The following is a 20,563-nucleotide window of genomic DNA, read 5'->3' on the forward strand; positions in this document are numbered from 1 at the left end:
CAAGACCCCGCCAAATTCGATTTTTAGCCTGTTCTAAATGCTAAAACGGAAATTCTTTTCGCACTTCGCGCGAATCTCTTCTGTGTTGCTCGTATGTTCCACGCGATTTTTTGGCAACTTCACAGACAAATAGCGTCCTCTGCTCAGTGGCACTCTCTCCAACGAAAGTTTAACAAACTTAGTCTAATTTTTTAAATATATATAAATATTAGGCTAAGTTTGTTAAACTTTGTAACACATCGGTAACTTAAAGTTTTAAAAAGGAAGAAAAAACATATAGGTACCAGTTTTTCGTACGAAATTTTCACGCATTTTAATCTTAAGTTTTGGGTCAACGCGCCCCACAACTTAATTAACGCTGATCTATCAAGCAATATACATTTTTACTCGGTGCTCAATGCTTCACGTACCATCTAAATCTAAATTAAAGTTTGCATTTTCAAACAAACACAGTCGCAAATTTTTCGCGCTTCGCGCGACGTTTCGTGACCTTCTTTAAATCCGACTTAAATTGCACATTTCACACAACTCTAAACGTAATAACAAATTGGTTGATTATTTGTCTTACACCGTCAGAGTATGACGTCATATTGTATGTATTTTAGATCCCATATTTGACCCGGCCAGCCACAATATTTTAGGTTTCTCGTGCGGCCCGCGACTAAAAAATAATTGTTCACCCCTGTTATATGGTCTACAGCATTTTATTAAATTAATGGTAATGAATTCCTCTTTAATATTACTGGTTTATAAATAACTGGGGAATGGCCGCTCTTTAGTTAAAGGCAATTTGGTCCAGCGAAATGCGGCTGGTTCGTTTTATAATCCTAGTACACCTATTTGGCCCGTTGAAAGTAAACGTTGCACACACCTTCTTTGTATATTTTATAAAGCATTTGTCTGTCTTACGACATTCTTCAAAGGAGTTTAAAGTTTACGACAAAAGTATTGCTTATTCAACGTCCCGTTTGTGCAACTATATTTAGAAGAGTGCTACAGAGTTGGCTTAAACAATTTGAGTTCGACTACGGCCTACAATATTAAGCCTAGTCCTACTACCAGACCGGATCTTGGGTGATATTTCACCACTCCACGTATAACAAAAATAGGATGCATATATAAAGCAATTCACTCCGAGGTTGTTGGGGGTCCTTGTTTTTGGTGGTAGAGGCAGTGGTGGGATTCAGCCGGTTCTATAGAACCGTCTTACGAAGTTTTATGAATTCAGCGATCCGGTTGGCATTACCGGTTACTGTAAATAGATTTTTGCATCATATCTAATAGCCTACACCGATTTCTAAGATTCAAAAAGTTCAGGTGTTTTTGAAATGTTGCCTCATAAGTACGAGTCATGGGACGATTGCTGCTTTTACGTGTTGCTGTTAGCTGTGATTGGATTCAGTCGGTTCACACCTTACGCTTGAACCGGGGGTTGCATCCTGTTATTGCAACTACTTTAGTTATTTGTCAAAAAATATGTCTTTTTGTAACAGAACCGGCTGAAAAATATGACTTTTGTGATAGAACCGGCTGATAAAAATTGAATCCCACCATTGGGTAGAGGTATTGTGGCCCTGAAACGTTTAATGGCCACAGCAGTGTAGCAACATGCTGTGCGATAGTTTTGTTAGCCCACAATATTCGAAATCATACGTGACTAAAGTTAAATGTAGCCGTAAAACCATAAAATCACGCAGCAGTGAAGTCTAATAGCTAAAGTGCAAGTTATTTGCGAAAATATAAAGTCAAATCGAAAATACTGTTAAAATATTATTAAACCGGCTAACTCGTCCAATTCGTAGCAATAATTAAATTAGAACACAAAAAAAATTAGCGAGCAACTGTTTTACAAGCAGAGATTGAACGGTGAAAAACCAACCACGTTGTAACAAAAGTTATTTTAAACTACTATGCTCAAGTCAAAGTCAATTGACTAACATCCAAGTCAAATCATTAATCCGACTACTTAAGTCAGGTCATTTTGCCTATAGAACTTAGTCGATCGAGTCATTAAAAATAGATCGCTAAATCGCCTGTTGCTTCGTTTTTACCGCCGTTAGGCATTGTGTGGCAGTAAAACTCAACGAAAAGTCAGTCGTAGTACGCAGCACAAAATGGAGTTCGGCGGGGTCGATACTAGATCCATACCTGGAAAGAGTGTTTACGATACAACCAATTAACGTGTAGAAACTCGTCCTTGTTTTCGCTTAGCTTATATATTTTAAGAAAAATAAGCCGCGCGACAGATTAAATCTTAAACTTTTTGGAAAATCGTATCACATAGATTACATAGAAAATGCAAGAAACAAACATGTCATCAAGTTTGACTTTTTCAGTTACACTTTTGTGCAAAAAAGTGACCTTACGTCTTACGAAAAATCCGGAAAGAGAAAGTATTTGAGTAAAATAAACACGTAATTTTTTCAGGAAAAATATATCTACAAATTTTAACAACAACTTCGATAACCTATACCTAATCATGAGTTGGTGAATTGGCGTTGGTGAATTGGCCAGCAGGCGAGTTTCGTGGTACTATTTAGAGTTTTAGACATTTACTTAATTTCTTAAGCAAATCTTCATTTTCTTGGACGGGTGGTGTGGTGTGGCCAGTGGTGGAAATCCATCTAGTCAACAACCGGTTCGCTCACGAGGATTCAAAATATTTTTTTTTGTTTGGTGGCATGACACAAATAAGAAATGTCGTCGAGTTACGTTGTAACGTGACACCACAAAGTAACGTCAAAACGTGGTGTCACAAAGCTACGTCAAAACGTGATGCAACAAAGTTTTTCAAAATGTGACATCACAAAGCGCACTGTGTAGAGCTTATGAGTTTACACGGAAAACATGCCATAGTATCCATGGTACACCAGGGGTCGGCAATCTTTTCGGATGCAGTGTGCCAACTAGTTTATGAATAATGTCAAATTATCAACACCTCGCGTGCCAAACATTTTTTATCTTTGGTTTTGCACTGGCAACCAGGGTTCCGGAGTCGGTTAATAACATCCCGAGTCCGACTCCGACCAAATGTGCAATTTCATTACGTCCCGGGTCCCAGTCCTATTCCGTAGCCCCTGCTGTGATCTGACATCTAATTTACAAATGATCTGACATATAATTTACGTATTTTGGGAGACGCCATTAAACTTAATTTTTAAGTTAAATTGTGAAAAGATACCCTAAACCTGGTGAAAAAAATGAACTGTTTTTGAACCAGCAACCATTTAAAGTGGCACGCGTGGGGCCAGAGGTTGCCGACTCCTAGAATAAACGGGCCTTTGGGCTGAAAACAATTCTTTAAAGCTATTAAGACCATATTGCAAAGATGTTATTAATGTAAATTTAATTATCGGGAATGAAATAATATATTTCATTTTTTAAACCAACTTGGCAAAACAAGTTTAACAAAGAGACAGAGTGCTCACATCGAAATGGTGTATTGAAAACTAAGTAAATATTGCTCCTATGTTTATATATGAAAAACAGCAACCGGGCCGTCACCACGCAATTAAATCCGGCCCGCTGCTTTTCATAAAACTTTTTAAAGCAAAATAAGCCTGTTTTATTTCTTGCAAGTTTAGATTTCTTTATTGAAACATTGCATTTGTAGAACATCCTTAACTATTTTTACTCCTACCATTTTGTCAAAACAAGACTATTCACAGCCTTTTTGAAACGAATCACACTTTTTTGTATGGATATTTCAGATCATATTTTTTCACCCGGTCTTTGTGGTTCTCGTGCCAGACATTTTGTGTTTATCAATCGACCCCTTGTCAAAAATATTTGCCCACTCCTGCTTTAACCCCACATTGACCATTACCAAACTAGCTACCGGTACTACCCTTAAACCAATTTCCGTTTATCTTACATAGCTAATGGTGCAAATTGGTTTCAGCAAGGATGACCGAGGATGCATATAGCATATATCTAAAATTGTTGTTCTTTTGGAAAAAGTATTATTCTTATTTCATCACGAACATAACTAATATAAGAGTAAAGTAACAAGGACAGTACACACAGCATACGTTTGGCATTTTTATTCATGCGCTAATTGCAGTTTATGTTAAAAGTGCAATCAGTTTGCCCAAACTTGAATCTTCTTCACTTGAAGAGCAGCATTTTCCCCATTATTAACATCGGCCTGCCAGGTTGGATACCTGAAAAAGGATAAATGAAAATTCTTTCGTATGTAGGCTATTAAACGATTTTTTAGCAATTATTTTTCAATGAAGGTTTATTAAGTTTTTAAACAGTCCCAGTCAAGCGCAAAATGACGATTAATGGTGTAAACAAATTAACAATTTAGACATTTTTGCGGGCCCCCTAAAAACGTTTTGCGGACCCCCGGTTGAGAACCACTGTTCTAAGCTAAGGCTTATTTTTCCTACTTTGAATCATTTAGTTGGATTTTTTGGCTACGACTGTAAAACAAACCAAATGTCTACTCTATGCTTACCAGGAGTCTTTGGCCATCCAAAAGTCCTTCATGGCAGTAGGAGATGCATTGTTCCAAGGTTTAGCTCCGTTACCGTTAGTCCACTCATCTGGGAAGAAACCGTTGGTTCCTCCGACTGCCACGTTAAGGACCAGAAAAAACTGCGCGTGTATGGTGCGATGAGTTATTTTAAGTTACAATAAATACACAAACAGAAATACTTAAAAACGTTTTGTTTACGAGACACGTGCGCTGTCAACGCAGGTTACTTGTAGGCGCCAAGTTAAAAATACTACTCTTACAAGGTTATTATTTAAGAACTGCATTTTGGAAAGAGTGTGAGGTAATCGCACGAAAAAATGTGTTGCAAAATATTTTTGCACCGGCGAGAAACTAACTTTATCCACTTTAGTTCAATTTTAATTGGATTGTTACAATCTCAATGTTACGCGTGTCAAATTCCTCGCCTCTTGTTTACTTACTAATGTTACGTGCCGGGAAGGTTGCCCAGTACGTAGGCTATAACAACCGCCTTGCTAACGTAGTGTATTGCTACGTTTATTGTTTTGTTGGAAAGGAGTTATTTTGCCCAGTTTTAGACAATGTTTTGTAACAAAAAGAAATCGTAACGCTACTGTGGTCATTTTGATTGCGTTTTGCAACCGCTTTGATTGTACGAAAACCAACGTGTTTCTTGGCTTGGAAAGATGTTATTTGGTATGTATTTGTGTTACTTGTTACATTATGTTGATTCTTCGTTCACGGCCCTTCACTTTTTAATAGAAAACCGCGCTGCAGTAGAGGCGCGCGTCTCTCAGTAGTCTGTTTGTTAGCAATGTTTTACTCGCCTAGTTGTAAAATTGAAACTTTCCCGCGAAACACAAATATCGTAATTCTAAAAAAAAAAATAAAAAAAAAAATAAATAAAGTACCGTACCGTACCGTTAAAGTACGCGTAACATTTTAACAAGGCCAGCCAAACTAGAAAATCAATTAGGGCTGTAGAAAAATATTTGTGTAGGCCTATAGGTAAGGTAGACCAAAAGGTGTAAGGCAGAGACATGACATCGTGCCATCATGAATCGGCCAATGCCTGCAGTGCATAACTTATTTAGATTACAAAACTCATTATCTACAAGTAAATATGTCGTGTGTCACGAAAAAACAACCTCTTGATCAAACGGCGCCATCTTGTTCTTGCTATTTTCCCACGGGTTAGCTGATCCTGGAACCTTCTCTGCAAATTTACCGAACTCCCAAAATCCACCCTCACCAGGGTCGACTTTCAGGATTTCCTTGTCATCGATAAAGAAAATGATAGATTCCTCACTCCACTTCACCGAGTACTTATGGAACTCGTCGGCAAAGTTGTCATGTCTTAAGTCGAAAAAATTTATACGATTACTATTAACAGAGAAATCACCACAGTGTGTTTGTAGACAAATGTAAGGTTAATTAACGCCAACTACAAGAGAGAAAAGTTAAACATTGGTCCACAATAATTAATCGTAAAAAGTGCCTGCACCTGGTCAATACTTAATCAATGTATTTTTTACTTGTGTTGCGTTGGTGTTGGATTCTTCATAACTTTACACTATTTGTTTGTTTTTAAGTTTAGTACCTTAGAAAGTTTATATTTACGCCTGTTTTTTATTAATTAAAATACTGTTTGGTCGTTGTTAAATGGCAGTTATAGTGGCTTTGTGTATAAGTGCTTACTGTTCGGTTGTGGTTAGGGGGTATCCGTTGACTGGGTAGTAAGGCCCCCAATGCATGGTGGACCCCATTGCATCCTTTCCATGTGACACCCCACTGCTGTCTTTAAGATCGGCATTGCCTAAAAACAACATATTCATGGAAATTAAAAGTCTTAACCTAAGTAACTCTTGACAAAACTTGCGTGATCTAGCTTACCCCTTGATTCAATGATATCGATTTCACCTGATGCTGGCCATTGTCCATATACGTTGTTTCTGTAAAACAAATCACTCTTGCAAAAACAGAAATAAAAGTCCTTCACTAATATAGGTATATTAAGAAATTGATGACTTATTAAACGAGCACAAAATATTTTCCCTCTTACTTTGGCAACATCCAAATAGCTGGCCAGAGCCAATCTCCTGACGGCATTTTTGCTTCGACGTCGATTCGCCCATACTTGAAGCTGAACGAGTTAACTGTACGAATTCTACATTTAAAACATGTTTTGGTATGCATATGATCCTTTGTTTATAAATCAAAAGTAAGATATAAATAAAGTAGGCTATCGCAATGCAATTTTCGCATTTGCATTGTAATCGAACTTAACTACGTGTTACCAAGAAGTGAGCGTTCTAAAATGTTCGGATCACAAGGGGGTCGAATTGGGATCGCCGTGTATCATTTGGAATAGAAAAAATTTATCAAAAAAACAAAAACAGTAAAAACTAACAATTTAGAAGTAGAGGAAAAAGTAAATCGACCGGTCTAACAATTTATGCTTTATGCTTTAGTGAACCAATCTTGTTTATGGCGTAGGCATTAAGCGATTTAAAAAAATTGAAGAATCAGAATTTTAGTCAATTTAATTTTTCTAAATAAATAGGAATTTTACCCATCTAAGTACATTTTTAGAAAAGTTGCTGATATAAAAAATCTTTAAGGTCACTTTAGTTTTAGACTACCGGTACAAACCTTATAAAAATCAATCGTTATTGTTTAGGGACCGGCAACCTTTTTTTAATCGCGGGCCTGACTCTAACCCAGAAAGGTCTCGATGAGCCGTAATGATTTTTTAACTAACTTTTATAAAAAACGTGCATAGCATTAAGCATTTTATTATAACAACTGTTAATCAGGGGCGGACCTGGGATGTTTTGCATTTGATAATAAACACATACGTTTGTTTGGCTTGAAGTCGAGTCAGCACAGATTTACCCATGTTAACAGTGAAAAGGTGTAATTAAAATATTTAACGCAAAAAAAACGCGATAAATTAATCGTTATCTAGTTTATGCTGTAATGTAAATAGGACCGTAAAAATCTCGATAAAATATTTAAAATGCGCAAGAACTGGTACGAAGCACAATAAAGTGCATCCAGGTAAACAATTTTGCCAAATTTAGCTCGACTTAATTAGTAAATTATAGTTAAAGAGTAATTCAACTATATTTCTGTTTTAAACTTGTATTTTTTAAGCATAGCCTGTGAATTTTAAACTATAAAATTCATTTTCAAATGGCTCCAACTTCAATTCAAATCCTGTGTTCTGACTAAAAGCCCCAAAATGCCATTTGACAAAGTAGCAGTTTTCGTAAAACTCGTATTAGATTAGAACTAGAATTAGTTTTCAAAAATTAAATTAGAATTAAAAAGTCTGTATACTTTCAAGTCTGTATACTATTAGTCGCCTAAAATTCGACACAAACGCCTTTAGCCATCCAGTGCTCGCTTTTTCAGGAAAAATCATAAAAATTGAATGTTTTTATAAATATGAGTATTAGGCTAATGTTCAGCGATTATTATCTCTAAGCGCCTAACCTTCTTGGCCAATTTTTGATGATATATTTTGGAATATTCAAGACTTTCGATATCGTTTTTTAATTTTTTTGAGGTACGTTGGCCTGCTTGATAGTTTCAAATAGAAATATATGGTCAAAATAATTGAAAACTAGAGGTTGTTCTAGAATAGATGAACATTAATTTTCGTATCTATGAAGGGTAATGGTTCATAAATATTTTTGACTTCCGAAAATATTTTAGTTTAACGTTTTAGCGCTTGATGGGCCAGTGTTTCGATCGTGACTTATATTCTGTCTTAGCAAGTTTTTCCCGGGTAAGCTACCTTGCAGATTTAGCTGGGTTAATATAATTGGTTGCGGATCCGGTTCTCATGCAACCCCAGAATGAGTTGGCGGTGCAAAAGTCGGCTGGAGTACTTCCCCAGAGATCAACAGTTCCACTGGAGAGAAACGCCTCGCCATAGTGGTCCGCCGTCAGAGTCTATCGTAGTGTTAACACGTTTTACCTTTTTATTTGGTAAGTAAAGTTATTAATATGAAGCAACGGCATTTTTTACCTTAAACACATCAGTTCATAATAATCAATGGTATTATAATTTTACCCTCTATTTTGCAGTAAGTATAACAAAGTGCTTGCGAATTGTAGCCTACGCATTGATTCCTTAAACAGTGAGTTCAAAAATGACATTTAAATCGGTAAACGGCGGTTCTCACATACGATAACGCACAAATTGCATAACAAAGTGAAAGTTGCAATTTAAAAACTCTATGCATGGATATGTAATGTAGCTTGAATATGACTAACAAGATGAAATAAGTCAATATTGTTATAAAGACGTTTCGATATGTACTTCTATCATCGTCAATCATATACTTATTTGACCTTGTTTTTCCTTTTTAAGCTAAAATGTAATAGTTGACTTCTATAGAAAGCCCAACAGCTCAGTGGAATAATGCAAAATTGTTGCAACAATATAGATTGATAGCGAGTTAAACATGTTATCAATTGTGCATTTGCTTTTAGCAAAATGTGTGATAAATTGAAACACCGGCTTTCGAATGATATGGAATAACCTTTTAAAAAATATAACTAGCAAAATGCTGAGTTACCATATAGTAAAGACAACCAAACTTATCCGAACCGGCTTAATGAAGAGCGTGTTGTCCCGGACATAGCTGTTGCTCCTGTTATTCGTGTAGATTTGAAACTCCCAATTTCCACCCCCGGACATAGTGTTCTCGTGCTGCCAACGATCCAGGTTGAAGTCATCCCAGTTCTCCTCGAAGATAAGGCCGTTGCAAGGAGCCACATTCATGTCGCACGCGGAATCGCAAGGGTAGGCCTTGCACCCGTTGCTTCCTTCTGCGACAAAATATTGATAGGCTCGTTTTACTTATTTTACGTTTAGTCGTTTTCCTTTTTTGCTAACTCGTTTAAATTTGAATAGAGTTATAAAAACTAATAGCGTAAAGTGCCCCCAGCCCCCGTTCCTATTACATAACGTTTTCTCCTAGAAACTAATTTTAGGTGTTACCAAACTAGGCCTACTACTTTTTTGTGCGGATTAACGTAGGGATCACCGTGTTTTGAGCTTAGCGCTTTGCATAATATACTAAAACTTCCAAACAAAACACCTCTTTACCTGAAAAAACGCCATAAACATGGCAAACCGCAAGACACAATGCTACAAATATAACCCTAACCATGATGGCCACAACTCTGTAAAATGTAAGAAAATAACAAGGCAGACCTACACTTTTTCGCCTTAATGGTTATTTAAAATTTTAACCGATTTTCGATTGGTAACAATATTTAAAATATGTTTACATATTTCTATGCCAATCTTACGCTTGTAGTAAGCTGCTTTAAGTTTACAAGCTACCTTTGGGTGTTTTATAGGCTCGCGTTCCATTACGAAATAAGTTGGCCCGGGTCATGGGAATTTCTGCAGTTGTCTTTTAAGGGCGTTTGCGGGGGCGGATATTGTGCGCTTGTTATCAACTTGATAAAATATTGTCGCGTCACGGAGTATGAGTTGGCTAAATTAAAGCATGCTTTCTCGTCGTGCACAGTCAGCCTCAAAGGCAAAACTAAGGCGTGGAAAGTGAATGACAACAACGTGGGAAGTTATTTTTGACTTGTTATAGTCTTGCAACAAACACTGGTAAATAGACTATATAATGTGGATATGTTTAAATATTCTATTTTCAAACTGCATGAAATAGCAAAAATGATTAACTGATATGTTCAGTGAAAAAATGTGCAGCACCTAATGTAACTGGTAGGGCTGATGGATTTTGCACTCGCCCCAGGGACGCCGGAGCGATTTCAGGGCAAGGGGGGGCGACTTTTTGGTAAGGGCAACATAGACCGCAGGCGAGCCGAAATATTGGGGGGTCGCAGGGTTCTCCCCCGCAAAAATTTTTGCGGCCACGTCCTCTAGATTGTCTTTAAATGGTACCAAAAATGTTTTAACAAATGTCAACCATGTCATTTTACGATTTTTTTTGCATTTTTCCGAAGCTCAAGCCCTTTTTTGCATTTTCCGTAGCTCAAGCTTCTGTCGGCCCTGTGGACTAGTAAAAGTTTTCTCAAAAAAGAACAATAGATTCTTTTGTTCTATTGTTCTCTTAAACAATAGAAAACAATAGAAAATTTAACAAACTTTTAGTACTCGGCTTGAGCAAAGTTTCTTATAAAAAAATTCGTGTACAACACTGCTTTATGATTTCCGTCGCATAATATTTAACGTTATGAAGGCAATATATCATTTTTCATGAAAACGGCACCATTGCCCCCACTTGCCCCCCTTAGCAAAGTGCAGGAGGGGCGCTTGCGACCCCCGCCCCCCTCTCCGGCGTCCCTGACTCGCCCCCTCGCCAATGCGAGTGCAATTCGCAAACCCTCAACAGGCTGGCGAGTGCCCTTGTGTTATAATTAAACGTTGCTTTCGGAACTACTAAATGCCTAGAATTTAGTGATCCAAAACTTAAAGGATCGCTTACGATACACTTTAGCCATAAAACCGAGATAAAAACAACACCAACGTCAAAATAAAACACAGTTCGGAATACCACCTAAATAGGACTAAAACCTAATGGTCGTAGCACCGTCTAAATCGGAATAAAACCCAATTCGTCGGAATAGGACCTAAATACTCAGAATCAGTCCTAAAGAACACTTTACCTAACCCCAAACCACACCCCTGAGTCGCCTAATAATTTTAACCCTAACCAATTTTACAACCCCACCCATTACAAATAACCCCAAACAGGGCCAAATTCCAGTGCCAAAACAGCGGTGCCCTCCGTCAAACTAGGGCGTTCAAACGTAGTTACCAAAACGGCCGATGCCAGACCGACGGCCCCCTAACTACCCATACCCTCTATACCTACAGTTTTATGTACTATTTTGCAGTCAACAAGGGCTTGTTCGGATGAATTTATGACGGATTCCGGCAGAATTGGGTCTTATTCAGCCGATTTCGATATTATTCTGTACTGGATATTATTGCGTATTTGGCTGTATTATGTCGTTGGTCTTAGTATACTATGGTTTTATAGATTTTTCTGCTTTAGGTATTCTTGCTCTTTTTAGGTCGTATTGTGCGTTCCCATCTTGTTTGTGGTAACCTAAAATAATATTTACAACTTTCAGACATGTAATAGCAAAATAGATTTTGAAACAGCAAGTAACAAGACAACAACTTTAACTCCACAATGTACAACAGGTGATTTCACGTGACAATCTTTGCGTTTTCACAACATGTTGGATTCAAATACGCAAAAATAACTGTTCCATCTGGATTGACATGGTAGGCCTAAGCATGGGAGAGAACCAGGAACGATGACTCAAATGAAGCCCTGATTATGTTTAAGTAGAAAATAAATTATGTTTAAGTAGAAAGAATAACTTATAGGCCTTGTTGCCAAAGGAAGGGTGCTGCCTCATAATTCCATCTATCCTTAATTGTAAAATGTATGCTTTGATGTTACTTGTACACAAATACCGCTGCTCAAACCTGAATAGGAATCTCATGAAAGGTTAATCCTGAAATACGACTAAAAATTCTGGAAAACAACTGTAATGCGATACTAAGGCCTTTGCACAAAATGGTATGGAATAATAATGTTATCTGCTGTACTGCGTTTGTAGATGTTCGAACTTTTATATTAAAAAATATATAACATATCACGTTTCTTTAGTGGTTGCCTTGTAGATTTTTTTTAATTCAGCGTGTCGGTCGTGTTTAAATTGTTTTTTTTTAAACCTTGAAAATTAGGGTGTTTTATAGTTTAAAATAAGGTTGTTTTAATATTTGAAAAAAATCATCAATGCGATAGTTGCGAAATCATTGAGCTGTAATGTTTAATAAGTCGGCAGTTCATTAACGTGCGTCATTGCGGTTTCTTACAACGTCAATGTAATTTTAACACGAACACGTGTCACAAAGTAAGTCAACATTACACATCTTGAGACAAAATGCACAATTGCACCTGCTTTTGTTTTGTTACCCGGGTCCGGCTGGCTTATATTCTTCCTACACTGAAAATATTTCTTTGTTTAAAAACGTGAAGTCCAACGCAAACGAAAACAGAGATGTGCAACTTTGCAGCACGCCAATTTTATAATGCAAACTGCGAAATTATCAAAATCATTTATATCAATCCGCCGGTGTGCTTAACGAAATTAAGTTTAGTTATAGAGTTGGACTTTACAAATAGAAAGCTGCTTCCAATTATGTTTTCCATTGATAGACAAATTCAACCAGTGCAAATAGTACTTCGTAACGAAAACTTATTTAAAAAAATTACACATTGGGGGTAACTTTTCCAGCAAAATATTTTATAAATTAAAATTAGTAATTTAAGTGAATCTACTAAAGCCGTATTAGGAAAGTCGTGTAGGTAAACCTGCGACATCGTATAAGGGTAGAAATAAGCTAATCACGCCATGAGTTCAACATTGCCATAACCATAGCTCATAACATTTGTCTTTAGATTGAAATTATTATTCCAGGTGGAATAAGAATTATTTAAATGTGTACGAAGCTGTATCAAGGGTTGGTAACCTATTCCTAGTCGCAGGCCAAACAAAACATAACAAGTTCTCCGTAGGTTGTCGACCCCTGTTCTAAATCATGATGGCCAATATTGCATAGTCATTGCGTTATCTCTTGTACAAATTAGGCGGTTCATTATTGTGTGCCTTGACGTTTGTGTGGTGTCTTAACAACGTCAATTTATTTTATAACAACATATCCGCTGAGGAAAGACAAATAGAACACACCTTGTGACAAAACGCAGCCGCTACTTATAGTTTGTTCACTTAGGTCCCGGTTTGTCAAAAGAGAAATTCTTCAAGTAAAAGTTTTTTTCAAGTTCTGCTGACAAAAATAGATGAGCAAAGTATCATGACGGTAAATTAGTTTTCAAGTAGTTTAAAATATTAAATAATGGAGATTAAAAAATAAACCACACTTTGGAACATTATATACGGATCTGTTCATAAGTTTAATGGTAAAAATAACGGCCCAAATAGACGTTAAAAGCGACATGCTTTATTTTCAAACGTTTCGGCAAATTCTTGTATATTGTATAAACGGGTGCAACCGATGTGGCCTTCATATCACTGATGATGGCATGAGAATTTGCCGAAACGTTTGAAAATAAAGCATGTCGCTTTTAACGTCTATTTGGGCCGTTATTTTCACCATTATACCACACTTTGTTAAAACTCTAATCATATAACAGCGATGCATTATTATTAAACGATTGAAATTGCATGTCATAAAATAATATAAAATTAAAAAATCTGGCTTTTGCACCCAATGCCGATATGTGCTGCCTTACAGCACCCAAAAATGACAACCATTTGCCATATGTTGCGTTACATAAAATTCTCAGCGCATGTCTAATTAACCATTTAGCTGGTCTGGCGGCGTATAAAGTTTACTTGGTTAGGTGTAGATATGGCGTAACTAGCCATAAGTAACAGTTTAAGTTACAAGACTTTTATCAAATACAAATATCTGCAAAAAAACGAAACTAGCTATTTGTGATTCAAGTTGTGGTTTAACTAAAACCCAGGAATTTGTTATTAGATAGCCAAAATCAGAGGCGCAGGTGCCCATGGCTTACCCCAAACTGCATTTTTGCCTATTTTAGCTCAATTAAGGCAAAAAAATTTGCACCTTGCGCGAATTTGGATTACGTTTATACTATTTCGTAACCCATTTTGATAAATTTTCGTGCGTCTCATCACACCATCGAAAATGAAATTTTTGCAACTTGAACGAGAGCTTTTTTCGCTTTGCGCTAATCGATAACATTTATGTAATAAAGCTTTTGTATTGAAAGCAACATCTATTCAACCAAAAACTTCAGCAAATAAACGAACTGTGTAGTTTGTCTAAGGTTACTTTATGACGTCATTACTGAAATTTGTTAAGTTTAAGTTTTTCCTTTAGCAAAAAAGATGTTCTGGAATGGGTTAAACTGTAATATGTCTATTTGGAGGACCTATTCAGAGCGGAGATTCCAGGTTTTTGGATATCTTCTATAATATTTTATGCCCTATTATCTTTTTTGACTGTCAAATCACCAAAGAAAAAAATTCACAGAGCAGTAGTTTTTAAAGTGGGGACTGAAGGTCTTTTTATTGTTTCTAAAGTTTGTCAATTTGCACAGAACTGCCATTACTATATCTATCCATTAAAATTCATAAATTGACCTTGACAAAGTGTAAAACATCAAAAATTCACAAAAACAAGGACAAGCTATTTGTCCTAAATATGTCGTTTTGGTATTTCTCCACGAATTTCACTAATTCACTATGTTTTGTATTTCATTCAGGACCCCATGTCAGTCTACTATCCATGCTAACTAAACTAACACGTGCGCAGAAGAAAATTTCTAGTGATACTGAGCAGAGTAGGCTATAATCTGTTTGAAAAAATTATTTGCAGGCCAATAGTAAACCTTGACTCAAATTTTATAAGTACATATAATAGGATGATTTACTGCTTTTAATTATTTTCTCTAACAAACAACTATGTCAAACTTCACACAAATTTGTAACGCCAATTTTATTGTCGTGTTCAACGTGGTAGCGAATTAGTGACCAGTTGCCCAAACACGAATCCTCTTCACTTGAAGGGCGGCATTTTCACCGTCGTTGACATCTGGCTGCCATGTTGGATACCTGGAAAACAAAGATATATGCCGATTTTAAAATCAATCTTCTGAGGCTGAGTTTTCTTACGTCGAATAATTAATTTTAGTTGGATTATTAGACCATTTTTTCAAACAAAATGGTTATGCTCAGGTTTTTTTTCAAGGTTTGGTTTGTGTGACCGCTAAGTAGTTTTAAGAGACAGCAAGTGTTTCATTTAAATACCAAAAAGTCCAAAATTTGGAAAACCGCTGGAGAAATTTGGGGGACCGTTTCGGTCCCCCAAAACACCTTAAAAAAACACTGGTTATGCTTACCAAGAGCTTTTAGCCTCCCAAAAGTCCTTCATGGCAGTAGGAGATGCATTGTTCCAAGGTTTAGCTCCGTTACCGTTAGTCCACTCATCTGGGAAGAAACCGTTGGTACCTCCGACTGCAACGTTTAGGATCAGGAAAAACTGCACAACGTTATTTAAATGATCGAGTAAGTTTTGATAAAGTTATGTTTATGGAGCCATAAAGTGTTTTTATAAAGTTGAAGTATGCCCGATCATAAATTGAGAAAAAAAAATTAATTGTTGTTAAGTCAAAATGTTACCCACATCCGCAACGTAAAATGTTACCCACTTCTGCAATGCATCCATTGTGAGAATATGCTATTAACAGAATAGTCCCAAAATTCTTTATATTGTTTATCTCATGGTAATTACAAAAACCTCCTATTATCTTACCTCTTGGTCAAATGGCGCCATCTTATTCTTACTGTTTATCCAGGGGTTGTCTGACCCCGGCACCTCTTTGTCAAACTCTCCAAATTCCCAAAAACCTCCCTCTCCTGGATCAACCTTCAAAATCTCAGTGTCATCGACGTAAAACGTAATGGATTCCGCATTCCAATCGACGGTGTACTTGTGAAATTCGCTAGCAAAGGTTTCATCGTGCCTTTTAAAACAGCAGCATTAAAATATGATAAATTGCTCAAATATATTTATCAGGTTGATGTGATAACGATTATGTTGGCAGTTATATTTTGTGATTTAATGTCCATTGTTTTCACTACCGCGGTTAGTGGCTTTGTGTAACGAGCTTACTGTTCGGTTGTGGTTCTGGGGTATCCGTTGACTGGGTAGTAAGGCCCCCAATGCATGGTGGCTCCCATTGCATCGTTTCCATGTGACACCCCACTGCTGTCTTTAAGATCGGCATTGCCTAAAAACAATTGACAGATAGCCACATAAAATTATGCGTTTATTAAAAATTCCTTACCCCTTGATTCAATGATGTCAATTTCTCCGGACGCGGGCCAAGTACCATACGCATTGTTTCTGTTATACATATTTGTTTATTGATGGTTGATACGTATTTAATTTATGGAGGCAAATAAGTCTGCATTTACAAATATCAATTATAAAAATTATTTATTTATACGCCAATGAGTCATTTGTTTTTGTCAATAAAATGTCGTTACAACTTCTTATCCATACTTTGGCAGCATCCAGATTGCTGGCCATAGCCAATCTCCCTTCGGCATTTTTGCTTCGACCTCAACTCGCCCATACTTGAAGCTGAATGACTCAACTGTGCGGATTCTGGGTAAAAACATATTTTTTTTCATTGATGGTTACTGCTGTATGGCACTTCTATGATATTTGTGAGCACAATCGTTATTATTGAAGTCGGCCGTCAAAGCATAAATAGAAAGCAATAATAAAGATCGCACTACATATACCTTGCGGATTTAGCTGGGTTAATATAATTACTTCCGGATCCGGTTCTCATGCAACCCCAGAATGAGTTGGCGGTGCAAAAATCGGCCGGAGTACTTCCCCAGAGATCAACAGTTCCACTGGAGAGAAACGACTCGCCATAGTGGTCCGCCGTCAGAGTCTGTTATTGCAAAAGACCTACAGTTTAACATTGTATGAAGAATTTATCACGGTTTCAAATTAATTCATTCCAGGCAATTTAATAAAGGATGCCTTCAATGAAAGTGTTAAGCGAGTTTGGGCCATTTTCAGCATTTCCTTTCGTTTTAGGCATTTTTCGTATTTGAATGTCTAGTTTCGTATAATGTTTGAAACACGTTGTCTTAACTAAACGATAATCTTAACTAAACGTTCTTAAAATCATAGTGTTTAATATTAATGATTGCTTAAGGGTCGGTTAAAGAGTGACTATTCTGGTGGAATAAAATCGACATTATGGTCTAGGAAAAAAAAATATGGAAAAAAATTAAACTATAGGCGGTGAACAAAAAATAAGTAACTGGGCTGTGTTTCGCACCGGTTTAATGAAGAGCGTGTTGTCCCGGACATAACTGTTAGTCCTGTTGTTCGTGTAGATTTGGAACTCCCAATTACCGCCCCCGGACATGGTGTTCTCGTGCTGCCAACGATCCAGGTTGAAGTCATCCCAGTTCTCCTCGAAGATGAGGCCGTTGCAAGGAGCCACATTCATGTCGCACACTGAACTGTCGCAAGGATAGAAACATTCGTTGACAACTCCTCCGCCATTGCCACCGTTTCCCCCTTTAACGTACATTTTGAATCGATTTTAAAAAGCGATTAGGGTTCGGTCAACAACAAGAAACTTTGTGATCTAGATATAACAAGATTACTAGGCTACCTTGTTTAGGACGTGCCTACCCCTACCTACTTTAGAGTTTTCAAAAGCCAATAGAAGGATGATTTAGTTAATATTGGATAAAAAAATAAGGAATTTAGTGGTACGCGAAGGTTCTTCAGGTGGTATGCGAGTAGCTTTCGTTTTTTCACAAAACCTTGGATTCACAGTTTTATTCTGTTTATCTGGTTTTATTGAAATAAAAAAAAATTCCCCCGAAGCCCATTCTTATTGTTACGTAACTATTCCTGTTGTTTCGAAACAATGCGATCTTCAAAATACCGGTCATGGTAATTGTTGGCAAGGAGCACACTTGCTTTGTAAAGCGTACAACGCTGCGGGACAGTGGGCGTTAATTGTGTCAAATGATTACTCTTGATAGATATAATCTACTGTTTTATGGCTTGAACTACAAATAGCATTAAATATTGCTAGTTGTAAGCTAAAAATAGACAAAAATATGATTCGTTCAAACTTGTTGTTCTGCAAGAAGTGGTACGCGTGACACTACAGAGCGTCTAAGTCAGTGGTTCTCAACCTTTTTGTACCCGTAGCACCTTTTTGATGCCGTCAAATAGTCGCGGACCCCTAACATTTTCTGGTGTAATACAGTATGTGCGTTTAGTTCTTTTTAATAGTTCAGAAAATCTGTGTAGGGCACCGTATGTTGAGTAAAGTAACAGAAAACACCAAATTGCTTTATTAGGACACGTTTATTTCAATGTGATTTCTGCTGCTGCATCTACGAAGCAAGTCTTGAAATGCGTGGTTGCGTTTTGACAATGCTAGACGCATGTCATCTTTGCGAACGATAGCATAAAGTTAAACCAAAATCCTGTACCTGTCAACTGTTGTAATGCTTCCTTTCATTTTACAATCTATTTGTGTTATATGACAATGGAAGTGTTACGTCATACTCAATACGATTTACAACATGTTACAATGTGATTTTATCACTTACCAAGAACGTGATTAAATACATATCCCAGCTTTAATTAATTTAATAAAGATATTTTTTTGAAGTTTTTGCGCACCCCCTGAAAACGCTTTGCGGACCCCAAGGGGTCCGTGGACCCCCGGTTGAGAACCACTGGTCTAAGTGGTACGACATGGTAAAAAGGTTGGGAATCCCTGCTCTAAAGTAGGGCCATGGTTAAAAGGTCGTTTAGGTCTATACCTGTCGACTCGCTTGTAGTAGTGGGACCGGCGGTAGGTGGGTCGGTTGGTGGTTCGTTTGTCGCTTGGGCGGTTGTTGTTGTCATTGGTTCGGTTGTAGTTGCTGATGTGGTTGTAGTTGCCGATGGTTGGGTGGTGGTAGTAGGGTCTGCACAGAAATATGGTAACTTTTTCTAAATATCCAACTTCTGTTTTGTAAAGCTTCACTCCATCCTATTGTTTTCTTTATGCTTGAGTTTAAACGTAGTTGGAACTCTTTTTTAAACGTTGTTTTTTGTTATATAAAATTTGGGTCAAGATATCGTTTGATCAGATATACTCAACTATCGTTTTTTGTCGTTTTGATCGAATATACTCTATTTACAAAAACCTTCAAGGGACAACAAAAAGCCTGGATATTATAATCAAAGAGCGACTTACACGGGACCACCCAGAGTTGATCGAGTAGTTGGTGTCCTTGGTTTTCAGTTGTAAGAACGAGAAGCCAGTAACTAACCGTTTCACCAGGTCCCAACTGGACGCCTGTGTTGTCATGGATAAAATAACCACCTGAAAGTTTCAATAAAAATAGTTAGTGGATGAATTTTCAGTTTCTTTCTAGGCTTCGTCACATGTTACAAAATTTTTATAACACAATTAACGACACATACAGATAACATTTATAACCTACAAATAACAATGTTAATGCAATAAATAATTTGTTTATGAATGTAAATTAAATTTGAAACTGTATATTTCCGCGAAACAGCGAATAACTGGTGAAAAGCGTCTCATCACACAGGCTTACAGATGTAGCTAGTTTTTTAAATAGTTGTATTTTTCACATACATGTTTTACTAGAAATGTGAAGTGTTTTTACAGGTACTTCAATTTTTACACGATTTTACCTTGAGGGACTGTAACATCTACATTATACTGTCCAGCATTTACACCAGTCAGAATGCTGTTGATGCTGTAATGAAAGGCTACCATACTTATCGCTCCATCATCTGAAATATCGAGATCATGATTTAAATATACATTTTAGGCATTAAGTAGCTAATTAGTTTCGTACAACATTATTTAAACACCCTTTTGTCGACAAAAATCATTTTTTAACCAAAGACATACTGACAAAGTTAACTTGACCTACGCCTTTGTTAAAATGCGAGAATTAAAATTAGAGAAATAGTTAAAATTGTAAATCTCATCATTTATGTGTTTACGAGTATTAGAATTTTTTTCTTATTGTACTTTTTACAACTGATGGCATGTAGCAATTAAATACAAAGTACTTGTCTCACCTGGATAAGCAAACCGCAGTCCTTGTGGTTCAATCAAGGAAATTTCAGGTTGTTTTACGACGTAGGCATTGCAGACCACGAAGGTTAACATCAAAATTGCCGTCCTAATCATAACGCCCAATTCTCTCTTGACCTAAAATAAAATTAATCAAACATACTGTACCTCTTTTATTTGAATTTACGTCGCCCGTACAAAATATTTTAAAGCGGGGAAATCTAAATTCAAGAACTCCAGGATTATTTCCCAAAGATTCTAAATCAACCCTCTACTACTTTGGTCATTATGTTAAGGCTTTTATACACGAGCAGTGTTCGGAAATAAATCGACCTGAGGCCATGAGAATCATGCAGCTGTTGTGTGCAAACAT

General features: G+C 36.9%; 2 protein-coding genes across 2 annotated transcripts; both read right to left on the reverse strand.

Annotated features, from left to right (window-relative positions):
* Nucleotides 1-4,081: 4,081 nt before the first annotated feature.
* LOC146168912 (beta-1,3-glucan-binding protein-like) lies at nt 4,082-9,854 on the reverse strand. The gene is made up of 9 exons (XM_083386309.1): nt 9,791-9,854; nt 9,084-9,304; nt 8,265-8,422; nt 6,525-6,629; nt 6,356-6,414; nt 6,161-6,278; nt 5,611-5,818; nt 4,463-4,602; nt 4,082-4,163 (listed from the first exon to the last, which is right to left on the reverse strand). Exons 1-9 carry the CDS (start codon nt 9,852-9,854, stop codon nt 4,082-4,084), a joined length of 1,155 nt encoding a protein of 384 aa, XP_083242435.1.
* A 5,203-nt stretch (nt 9,855-15,057) lies between these two features.
* On the reverse strand, nt 15,058-20,286 carry LOC146168913 (beta-1,3-glucan-binding protein-like). Its single transcript, XM_083386310.1, has 12 exons — nt 20,196-20,286; nt 19,800-19,901; nt 19,333-19,461; nt 18,914-19,060; nt 17,398-17,642; nt 16,844-17,001; nt 16,599-16,703; nt 16,381-16,439; nt 16,206-16,323; nt 15,846-16,056; nt 15,433-15,572; nt 15,058-15,145 (listed from the first exon to the last, which is right to left on the reverse strand). Exons 1-12 carry the CDS (start codon nt 20,284-20,286, stop codon nt 15,058-15,060), a joined length of 1,593 nt encoding a protein of 530 aa, XP_083242436.1.
* Between the last annotated feature and the right edge of the window lie 277 nt (nt 20,287-20,563).

The sequence above is a fragment of the Ascidiella aspersa genome, chromosome 1 (assembly GCF_963924565.1).
Source record: "Ascidiella aspersa chromosome 1, kaAscAspe10.2, whole genome shotgun sequence".
In the NCBI taxonomy this organism is placed as follows: Eukaryota; Metazoa; Chordata; class Ascidiacea; order Phlebobranchia; family Ascidiidae; genus Ascidiella; species Ascidiella aspersa.

Bases quoted from the DNA above. Each gene is read 5' to 3' on its own strand.
- LOC146168913 (XM_083386310.1), bottom strand. From the start codon at position 20,286: ATGTTAACCTTCGTGGTCTGCAATGCCTACGTCGTAAAACAACCTGAA. The intron at 17,643-18,913 runs GTATAGACCTAA...TGTACGTTAAAG, and splicing joins TACTACAAGCGAGTCGACAG to GGGGAAACGGTGGCAATGGC. The intron at 16,324-16,380 runs GTAAGGAATTTT...AATTGTTTTTAG, and splicing joins TGACATCATTGAATCAAGGG to GCAATGCCGATCTTAAAGAC.
- LOC146168912 (XM_083386309.1), bottom strand. From the start codon at position 9,854: ATGGAACGCGAGCCTATAAAACACCCAAAGGTAGCTTGTAAACTTAAA. The intron at 6,630-8,264 runs GTAGCTTACCCG...TTTTAAATGTAG, and splicing joins AACCCAGCTAAATCTGCAAG to AATTCGTACAGTTAACTCGT. The intron at 4,603-5,610 runs GTTGTTTTTTCG...ATACACGCGCAG, and splicing joins TGGCGCCGTTTGATCAAGAG to TTTTTTCTGGTCCTTAACGT.